We start from the raw sequence: 11,555 nt of genomic DNA, 5'->3' as shown, positions 1-11,555 counted from the left end.
TTTCATTACTATTTTTAGACCGATAGGTGCGTTTATCGAGATCGCACTAAAAATTAAATTAGTGCTACAGGCATTAAATCCAGTACAGAGGGCATGACAGAAAATGTTGATTGATTTACAACACCGGCGAAGTAATCCTAACCCGGGCGATGTTTATGCTTTTGGAAGAGTTTTTTTCATTTCTTTCCTCTATACGATTATTTTCTCTCTATTCATTTCCCATTACACAAACACTTCCCGCACCCGTAAATGTCGATCGATTGGCCGTGATTTTGGGTGGAAGTGAAAAGTAAAAGCATTTCACCGTTTCGTTTTGGGAAGGCGGAAAGATATTTTGTAGCTGCTTTATGGTTCAATTCACTCTCTACCTCCAAATTAGTGCGAATAAGCATAAACGATCGATTGAACAGCGTTTGGCCAGAGACTCCTCGGGCGATAGTTAAACGCAATGCATGTGTTGCTGCCAGCGATTGAATGAAAACAAAAATGATGGATGAAAAGAAAGTCCTAGCGAATATTATGAAATGCATCACGATGCAAAGCACGTGTCATGGGGAGTGTGGTAAATTTAATCATAGACCTTATGGCGACTAGCTTACTGACAGACGTGATCGCATCCGGCAGCGAAGCACAACATGCGTAATGTATTTTTTTTATCGTTAGAACGGCCTGACAGTATCGACCTATTTTACAACGGTAGCCGGATAGTCAAGTCCTTGCTCCGGCGAGTTGGTCCGGATGGGATTTTGGTTCGGTCCGTTGGTGTGAAGAAGACCGGCGCCGCTACCATCATGCCACCGGGCTAATTTAACATGTGTAATGTGTTGTGCTAAAAACAGAGGATTGCACATTAAATTTATTATTATACTCATTTCGTAGACATACTTCAATATTTATAAAATTAAATAGTGTATTAACTCACGTTGTGTAACCTCTATTACATCCAAACACTAATAAGCTATATGACATTACGTAGCATTGTAAATATTGTTCCCAAGTTCTTATCGAATCGCAAACTAATTGTTCGGTCACCGATCCGCGCATTTACGCTTGGGCATGTTAACATCTAGTACAAACCCAACCCAATGTAAGCCTCTCGGCAACACCGTCTCGCACAACGAAAAGAAAAAAATACTGCCCCTTAGGAGTGTACTAGATACATGGTTTTTGCTTTGCTTTTCAATGTAATTGTGCTCCAATATTTATACAACGAAGGCAGTGCAATCAACCAACGTAAAGAAGTGTGAGAAAAAAAGTTACCTATGGACCGGCAAATGAACAGGACAAACTCGAACAATTTTTTTTGTTTTATTCCTCACAGTGTCTACTAATGCGCTTGTCCGTTTGGTGCCGGTGACTAACATCGATTGCAATTGCTATTTTCTGTTGAATCATCTACCCGATTTTTCACCATCTACGCATGAGAAACAACTAATCTTGGAATAAAAATAGTAGCAAATAAACAAAGTTGGGGAGGATTGAACAAATGTTTTTTTTTAACGAATGGTATAAAATCGCTTTAAGGGGTTAGTACACTCAGCAAGATAGAAAAATTCTCATTCAAAAAATCAAAGCTCATGAGAAACTCCGTTCCAAAGACACCGTCCGAAAAGCCAGCCAGTGCCAAATGAACTCATAACTTCAAACGCGAAATCATGTTTTCAAAGTTGATGGACCCCAAAATCGTTCATCCGATTTGTTCGTTGTCCTGTGATCGTATGTAACCCTTTTTATCTTTAAAAATGTCTCGTCAATACAAGTTTTTATGTCCATTTTTCCGATAGAAAACCCCATTTTTTATCCGCCCAAAATCTATATCTGGTGACAGGTAATTTATCGGTGATATAGATCCCTTGATAACGAAGATAAACGCCTCCAAGTCCTGGACTTTATCCAAAATAGGCGAAACCCTTTTAGCCGCGATTGAAAGAAAGACGTTTAATAGGTTCTTTGGCCCCGTATGTGTGTAAGGACAATGGAGAAGTCGCTACAGCGACGAACTCTACGAGCTGTACGATAAACTACCTATCGCCAAGCTAAGCCAGGTGATGAATTCAATTAGTCAAGCTCATATAGGCTACATTTCTTGACGTAATTTGAATGGCACCAAAAGGTTCAAAAAGCCCGTAAAATTCTTTTAGGTCGTCCACATGGACAGAGTTCATCGGATAGATGTGTCAGTAAGTAAAGTTCCCTTAATATCCATTTTGCCCTAACTTCTGTTCACACTCTGTTGATCTTTGCCGATAGCGTAGCGTCCGCAGGAATTGCTCAATGAAATTCAAGAATTTAATTTTTTTACCGAAAAACTTTGCTATATGTTTATGTGTTTCCATTGTTGTCACACATTTATTCTTTAAAAAAATGCTTTATGTACTAATGAACGTCTGAGAGCCCCCTTGAAAGGCAATAAATCTTTAATCACACAAAAAATAAAGGCACATGTTGGTACATAATCTAAAAAAAGCGCACGCTTACACGCTGGCTTTCTATCCAATTTGTTAACCCGCAGAATTGTTTGGCAGCCAACGAAATTACACTGCCAAGTACAGGAATGCTGTAAACGAAAGTTAGGCGAATGCTTCGGGCTTGCCGGGTTTAATTAAATTTTATCGTCCATACCGACCATACATAAGGGCAAAAGGGTAAATGACGGGCGAATGGATATTGTTATGAACTAATTAAAATTACCCGAAACACACATCCATCTGTGGGTGTAATCCCATCATATCATATGTATGAGAAGCTAAATATGACGGATTTCACAGAACTGCTATACTAACATGATGGAAATACGGTTCGGTAGATATTTTAAGTTAGCGAAATATTGCAAGGTTGCTAACAACTTGACACTAATTAAACATCAATTGAACAATCTTACAATGTAATATCAAACAATGGATTCAAAACAGCCGTAGGAGATTTATGGACCTCAAGGATTGTAGGCTTCTTGCACTCGATGAGATCGATCTAATTTCCAATATTGGTTAAGTTTGCTTGCAACACTTACGTATAAAACATGTATTGCATCTAGATTCCAGAGTAACTGGCATAGCATAAATATTTATCGTCCAGACATTACGACCCGCGAGTATGCTATTAAGGGATTAGAATGAGATGTATGTCTTCTCCTGAGCTAAACGAGGAGCCATTCGCCCTTATGAAAGACCATTTCCTTCATAAAAAGATAGCAATTTAAGCACATTGTTGTTAACCATGCCTTTATCGTTTAAAACTATCGTATGAAACATCTAATGCCTAATGTCTAATGCATCTTTTTAAACGAAAGTAGAACAGTAACACCCAAATCTAGGGGCATTGAAAAACAAAAAAAAAACCTCAACACAAACCACAACCACAGCGTCTTTTTGGATTTGACTTTTTGTTGTGTTTGTTTTGCTTGATTCATTTGCGGAAACGCCTATATTGCAAGCATGGCTGCGGAAGTCCGGTGGACGGACCGCTCTCTTCAGCTGAGCAGGCATGTTGGGGAAATAGGCTAAAAGTAGCCGCAATAAAAGCGTTTCAACTATTCACTATAGGAGATGGGGGAGGGGCTGATGTGCACCATCACAAACACCCGGACATTGTTGACCGCTTGGAGCTCGATCGAGCGATGACAGCCGCAATCCGAAACAGCGGTGACTAACCTTACTTCCGGGCAGGTGTTTGCGTGTATGCGTGCGTGTCCGTTTTGTAGTTCTTTCCCTCTGCGGATCAGTAATTTGATGAAAACAACAAAACCCCATTGGTTTCTTTTGTCGGGATCGGTACCGACGGCACGGTCTCTGATCGAAAGCGCTATTTTCCATTCCATTTTCAAATTTTTGGCCAATGCCCATTTGGTGTGGCCAAACCCACAAGGTGTGCCATATGTTCAATAGGTTCATCTTTCGGAGACAGCAGTGTTACCTGCCGCACACTATACTGATGATGCTCTAAGCGAAATCCATCGGGAAAGGCAAAATTTTGCGGTTGCGAAATGCCGCAAAGCGCGACGAGACGATTTAAACGCTCTGCACTCCACCGGCTCGTTTCGGTGTGTCGCTCGGTCATGGGAAACGCATCGTTCATCACAATTCACACCGTTGATGTTGTGACATGGTCACTGGTGGCACACGAAAAGATGTACATGCAGCTAAAAAGAAACAATTTGTTAGTTTCGAGGCTTGCGTGTCTTTTCCCTTCCCAGGGACAAGCCCGTGGTGGGAAAGTCTGAAGGAAGATCCAGTTCTCGATCTCTGGAGAGGGGTATAAGTCTGCAATTCCTCAACTTTGCACGTAAACGACGTGTTTGTGTGTGTGTTTGTGTGTATGCATGGGGCATGTGAAAAGAAAAACAAAAAAACATTTCCAATTGCTCCGTCGCGGTGTCATGAGCTGCCGGTAAATGGCGCCCATGGGGAGGCAATTTTGCTGTTCGCTTGACCAGACGATTACTACGGACCCAGGCCCAGCCCAACCCACCACACGACAAGCCGTGTCCGACATCGTACACTTTTCGTACTTTAATCGATATCGAAGCATCAACCGAGGATTATAAGTGAGAAGGTTCACCCGGCTTACGGGACGCGACAAAAAAAAAGCCCACCGTGTGGAGGTTCACATTTGCACACCTGGTATGTGTGTACGAAAAAGCATTGGTGAAGCATAACGAGCTTTCATAAACGAAACAAAAAAGCCTTCTCGGGCACCGCCACAAGGCAACAAGGATGGAACAGTTGCTACCTTTAGCTTGTTATTATTGCAAATGGAAGAGCTGGAATAAAATGTTGTACGTTTCGTTGTGGCGCAATAAAACGCAGGCCTTCTGTGGGGACGCATCATTCAGGCTGGGTATGATTCGTGTTCTGCTTTCAGACGAGTCTTCACTGCTGCCTCCCATTGTGGACAGGGTAAAAGAACCGAGAAAATGGTTCCATTCGCTTTCGCTGCCATCCGTGATGGTGGCGAGAGCATTCTAGATCGAACCAGCGGCTGCTATTTTTAAACACTCCGGTGGTCCGAACGAATCATTTTCCCGGTGCGCCGCGATATGGTTGGGTTCGTGTGGAGTTTTCCCGGGCACTCAATCTTTGTCGAATAAATTTATGAACTTATGTGCCCGTATGCCGGTCGGCTGGACGTGAGATTTTGGGTGAACGGGTTTTGTTTTCTTGCTGCAAAAGGAAAAACCAAAACAATTCAAATAAATACGGCGGCATTAGGCGAATGTAAATTGTGGTGAAATAATTTACCTTCGAACGTTCGAATACTTGGTTCCTGTTTCTATATAGTGTAATCGTTTAAGCCACATTTTGAAACCCCTATACTCCATGAAATGGAAAAAAGTCTTTGTTTAATACACTAAAACATTCAATTTGGACTTTATCCAAATGACATATTTAAATTGTCTTCGAAAAAAGCCACACAAATGTATGTGCTTTCATGTGGTATCAAAGAAAAACGAAAACTGAAGCACATTAAACTGGTCTGGTTCCAAACCCGAGAGACGATCAACATAACTTTTCTCCTTTGGTTCCCGTCATGGTTCCGGTTCAATAGAACGGTGAGAAATATGTACGCCGAAAAGTGCAATGTCCCACTTGGCCATGGGCCAACTGCTTAAATAACGCTTATAACGCTATGAAACTAAACACAAAACTCCACAAACGTTAAGAGTAGCAGTCGGATAGCAGATTATTCTTATGGGTACCACACCAGGGCAAATATGGAAATATCGTTCGCTCTAGCTCCAGTATAATAATGACATTCAACAACTTGCTTTCAGTGTGCCATTTAATGGTAATGTTTAATGATTTGCAAATGTCTTACATCTTATATCAACTAAGTTGGTCAATACATAACAAAATCACAGCACGATTTAACGCGCGGATCTTGCTCCCAGTAAGAACTAGCTGCTCAGTTTAAGAATAATTAAGAATATGTCACAGAAATCCAGTCATTCCAAAGACACGTCTATAACGGTAATGGTTGTAGAGACCCAAATCTAAAAAATTGTACTTCGATGATACAAATCAAACAAATTCCATCCATGTATTTTCATATATAATTATTGAATTTGGATAAACTAATGAACAGTCAGACAAGGAGCAACTATTCCCTGAATTTAAAACAATAAATACATAAATAAAACACAATTAATGCAATCTATGCTCTATATCAATGTAAAATCGTGTGCCATTAAACTCCAATCCCGATTGTGGCAGGTTTACTGACGTGCGACGAGTGTCTTTATCGCTTACAGGGACTATTTTCGTACTGATGACATTATGGCCGTGTGCCGTTCTTCCTCTCAGTGGTAGCGGGTACACCAGTAATTTTATCTATTTCTATCCATTAGTCGATAAACTTGCTAAATTCACAGTAGTGTCTGCCTTCTGTCGACGTCATTCTTGTCAGTACCGATATACACACAACAGCTTTCGGTGGTAAGCAAGCAGATATGCACTTTGCACTCTGCGCAATGGAGGATCAATCAATAAGAGCTATTTCGCTTGACAGTTTCCACAGTGGAATTTGGAACACTTTGCTTTTGTTCCACACTTCTAAAATGGGTTCCGGACAGAATGAACGTATATTATTTGGTACCATCCAAAGGTTGCAGAAATCGTTATCGATTCATTTCTCCGTCTTCGCCATGTGAAGGGTTCAGGTGCACCCTGAACTTGTAGCCATTCGCTACACGGTGCACGATGATCTCATCATCTGCTTCATGGTTGCATGCTCGGAAGGGAAGTTTCGCAGGTTGTGTTGTGCATGCCTCCGGTGTATCTCCCAGCCCGTCAACCGTGCCGTGTTCCCCATTGAAGACACACGAGACAGCAACAGCATCTTTTTCGTCATCGAGCGACCCATCGCAGTTATTTCATTGGCTTTCTCTCTAATGGTTTCAAGGCAAAATGCGATGCATGATGTCGGATGCCGAGTATAGACCGCGGTTTGCAGTGGCACTGAACAAACAGAAATAAGCCCAGATGGAACCGCGTGCATTACAGCAGGCAGGAAGAAAACTGTCTTCAAAACTATGTGTCTTTCTTCTTAGTTTCCTGGTTCCTGGTTCGCACTGAAAGACATTTAAGTTGTGCTGGTGCATGTGCCCTACAGCATCGCCCACAGTGATGCGAGTCAGATCGAGGGCTTGATCGACAGGACAAGTTTGTGAAGAGACAAACCACACTACTAATTCTCGACATACCGTGTGTTCTGACATTTTTCGGTGTAGCCTTGGTTAGAAGCGTATTTTGGGGAATGTAGCAACTAGATTTAAAGGCTATTGGGACCACTGCCTTCATAAAAATACATGTCGCATTAACGCAGGAGGCGAAAGAAGGAACCTTGGAACGGTGGTGTGCCGACGGTTGCATGGATTGATTTGTTATACAAACCCATCGCTTAGGAGATGATCTGCACAGAAAATATCCACAACAGGCTTACAGGTTAGATACACAGTACGGACAAATATTACTATTTGCAGTTCGAAGCGAAAGGGACCTTGTGACCGCTGAACGAAACACAACAAATGAGTCATCGTCGTTCTTTGCACTCACGTCGATTGGTATCTGTGCCGTATTGTTTGTTTAATTGTCGCTATTGTTGTGAACACTTAAGCAGCAGGATAGATTCAACGGCCAGTGGGGAAAAGACAGCAATGCTGTGCCATTATACGCCTTTGGAGACTGTCTCCGCATTCTTAACTTCTTCGGAACATTTGCACGGTGCACATACAAACACAAACACACAATCACACGCAACGCACCTTGCATTGGCAAGGCATTCGTTTGCAAGCTTCCGCGGCCATTAATATGGCAATTTGGGCCCTCCATTGACGCCTCTCGTGATACGAACACACCCATTGGGACACTGAGGAATGAAGCTTCTCCGTATTGACTATATTCGGGGTGGGGTTATGCCTGCTAGATGAAGATGGTACTAATTTCGTTTTCTCCTACGGAATTTTATCACTGCACCACGCCACGCCATTGTACGGGACATGCACACAAACTTACACACAAACTCCCGACCGACCGTGGAGCAATGGAGCCTTGGATCACCAGGCTAGCAAATCAATTGCAAGCAGAATTTTCTGTTTTTTTTTTTTCTTCAGACAGGAAAAAGCTTTTCACACACACACGACATTCACTAGTAGGCATAGGCCACACGAATACTGCAACACATCGCTGATGTAAACGGGCTATTTTCAGGAGGATGCTCTTCCGCAATCTCAATAGGCGGTGACGGAATTTGGAAGGCCGACCAAAATGTCGACGCACCATTATTCACCTTCACCGCACATTGCCACCAGATGCTTCTCGCGAAGTAAGCGGGTAACGGGAGCGCAATGCAGAACATGTAGCATACGAAACTTACAAACCTGGGTAATACATACGGGCACAAACACGCGTACTATTCCGTGAAAAAACCAAGGCGATTTGAATGCGTGCTCATTAGTAGAGCGACAACATTGAGGAACTACGGTGAAAATAACCAATGGTACACGAACTCGGGAAGGAAAACTATCAGAAAGCGAGTTCGGTACATGAAGGCAATGTTGACAGCAGCGAGTAGAAATATTGCGTCATATATGACAGTCTCTGCTCTTCTTTGAATGCTGATTTATATTGCATGTTGATTCGGTCCTCATCATAATTCATATTCTAGGTAAATGCAAACGTTATAGCACAGTTATGGAATTTGTAAAGGTATTTGGCTGATTCCATTCCAAAACAGTGTTGGTATGCAACTGTCAAACTTCATCTATGGCCTGCGTTGTTGCATTGCTTTTGACAGTTGTACGTATATTTGAATTAAATGGCAACGGACAAATTTTGGTTCAATTCAAATCTCATTTTTACTCTTGGTTTGAACATTTGTGAAGATTTCATGAAATTATTAGCATAATCTGTGGTCTATGTTTTATTTGTACCAGTACCATTTTAATTTATGATCACTCAAACAGAAAAAAAACTCGTTTGTAGACACCTCAGCATTGCTGTACCTGGCGTCGACTGTCAATACCCGTTGGTTTGTTTGTTTACCTTTCTGGAAGCTGATTTCTGTAGGCAAGCAAATTGAGAAGGCAATCAAAGTCTACACTCGTTCTGTATGAATTAGAAATCGAGAGAATCAAGATGGTCGTAATAAGTGTTAGCAGATTCACCGAAATACAGAACTTTATCCGCAACTACAATGGTTTGTACATCAATTGCAACTTGGAGCTGGAGGCCAAATTTCCCGAGTACTCATCGGATACGCTTGGTAGCATTATTGGGAAAGAGGTAATACAGCGCGTCAAGTCGAACCATTCCAAAATAATCGCCAAAGCAGCTTCGCTCGTTAAAGAGTAAGTGTCAATGTTTCCGTTTTCAGTATGCAGTATTTGCTGGATAAAAGCTTTCACTCGGTTTCGTTACAGGTATCAAACCACCGCCAAACAAACGTTAGCGCACGATGTGTTGCAGAAAATGGCTATCGAATGGCGGATACCGTCGATGGTGCTGTGTCGCATCTTACTATCGAAATGTTTTCCAGACTTATCGAAAGCGGAGATAAACGAAATGATGCGAATGCCCGATCTGATTCCAGACTCGTTGCTGGCAGTGAATGTGAGCTACTGTCTGTACAGTGAAACGATGGATGGTCCAATCACCGACCTAGTGCGAAGGTTTATCGGCGAAGAGTACGAGGTACGGTTGAAGAAGATGGCCCGAGAAGCAGGTATGGTTTTCTACGATGAGGGACATCTTCGTCGCACGGGGTACGACAAAACGCCGGACCTGAAAATGGCAGTTCCATTTATGTTCCGTGGGCATGTGGTTAATTGGATCGAGAGTAAGGCATCGTTCGGGGATATGGATTCTCACAAACGGTACGTCAAGGATCAGTTGTCAAGCTATGGGAATCGATTCGGACCGGGCATCGTTATATACTGGTTTGGTTACCTAGAGAGTATAGCTGAATGTCCGGAAAACGGCAATTACGTGATAGTAACCGATGGATTTCCCACAGAAGATGAAATGGAATTTCTAAAGTTTAATTTACCCGTATTCGAAGAGGAAACACAGCACCGAGATGGTGATAGTTAATGGAAGTGGAAACTAAATATATGCATTCTTATTTTAAAATGTATTTCACACAGTGTTCGACTTTCACTCGACCCGTTAAGGACGAGTACCAACGGGTGCCATGGTCTGTTTTCGGTAGGTTGTAAAGTGCTCCAAGTACTGATTGATCGTATCAATGGGCTGATAGATTTCGTTCGCTTTGGAATGGTTCGGATTGATGCTGGAACGCTGAGTGAAGTAGGCGGGCATCGAGTTCGACACGTTCGACCCAAGGAATCCTTGAAGAAACTCTCTCATTAGCTCCCAGCAACTGCCCGGCACGAGACAGGGACGATATTCCACCTCCACCAGTACGCCTTTGAAATTTTGGCTCATTGTCACACTGCCCAGTTTGATCAGAAAGTCTCCAAACTCGAACCGTTGTCCTTTCGATTCGATTTTCGTCTGCTTCTTAGAGGTATAGGCTGGAGCGATGCGTGTCATTAGCAGATCGAACAACCCATCCGTAACGAGCGGTATCTGCTTAGTACCGGTGTCCAGTATCGAAAAGACGGATGCTGGTTGTTCGGAGTTATGCAGAATGTGCACAGTTTTCGGTGGACCCAGCTGTGGGTTGGAACTGTAGGTTTCACAATCAACCAGAAACTGTCCCGCGGGTACGGCACCAAGAGCCACAACGCGTTTTAGCAGAAACTCGATCGTTTGAGCACCGGATTTGTTTTCCACCGGGTACGGTTGCAAAACGGTCACACCCATTGTCTGTAGATGTTAGGAAAAATAATGGTGTGGCTGATTTTGGTAAAAAAAGAAATTTCAACCGGCTCGGCAGAAATGATGCTCCGGCGGATTTGTTTATTGTTTACCGATGCTAAAATGAGAAATGTCAAGGTACTCAAGGTAAATAGACGCACCAAAAGGTGTTCGAAATCGACGTGCATGCTGTCAGTTTGGTCCATGGAATGCACTTTTTATGATGCAAATATTGTTTAGGTCATTTTAACAATGAAGACATTATTTTTACTATAAATGATTTAGATTTTGCTCTCGGAACTGTAAATGAATTACTAAATATAAACAAAAAAAAACTGTTACAACAAAACATTTTGTGCATCGAACGCGCGCAGGCTGCATTTTGACAGCATAAATAAAAGTCGATTCAGAGCTGAGGCTAGAAACAATTGCGGGAAGAATAGAGATCTAGGTGAATATTTGAGCTTCATTTGTTGAAAGTTTACCGTGCTGTTGATGTATTGAACTATAAAAAACAAATTTTGTCGTGTCTGCCCCGTAAAAGTAAAAAAAATCAACGATCCTGTGTGCAGCAGCGGAGCGCGGTGATGCTTTTGACAGCCATTTACAAAGCGTTCGAGATTTGTATCTGGTATAGCTAATCGGGCTGTGTTGTATTTTCACAAAAATAAGGTGTAAAATTCAACTGCTGTCTGGTAAGCGTGTTTTAAACCCGAACTTGGAATAATTGTTCCAATGCTG

The 11,555-nt window shown here is 42.3% G+C and overlaps 2 protein-coding genes across 2 annotated transcripts; one reads left to right on the top strand and one right to left on the bottom strand.

Annotated features, from left to right (window-relative positions):
* Positions 1–9,131: 9,131 nt before the first annotated feature.
* LOC128712857 (CDAN1-interacting nuclease 1) lies at positions 9,132–10,085 on the top strand. Its single transcript, XM_053807726.1, has 2 exons — positions 9,132–9,343; positions 9,416–10,085. Exons 1-2 carry the CDS (start codon positions 9,132–9,134, stop codon positions 10,083–10,085), a joined length of 882 nt encoding a protein of 293 aa, XP_053663701.1.
* Positions 10,086–10,160: 75 nt separating this feature from the next.
* On the bottom strand, positions 10,161–10,820 carry LOC128713696 (mediator of RNA polymerase II transcription subunit 20). The gene has a single exon (XM_053808559.1). It carries the CDS (start codon positions 10,818–10,820, stop codon positions 10,161–10,163), a length of 660 nt encoding a protein of 219 aa, XP_053664534.1.
* Positions 10,821–11,555: the final 735 nt, after the last annotated feature.

Source organism: Anopheles marshallii, chromosome 3 (genome assembly GCF_943734725.1).
Source record: "Anopheles marshallii chromosome 3, idAnoMarsDA_429_01, whole genome shotgun sequence".
NCBI lineage: Eukaryota > Metazoa > Arthropoda > Insecta > Diptera > Culicidae > Anopheles > Anopheles marshallii.
This window is presented reverse-complemented; position numbering and strand designations above follow the sequence as displayed.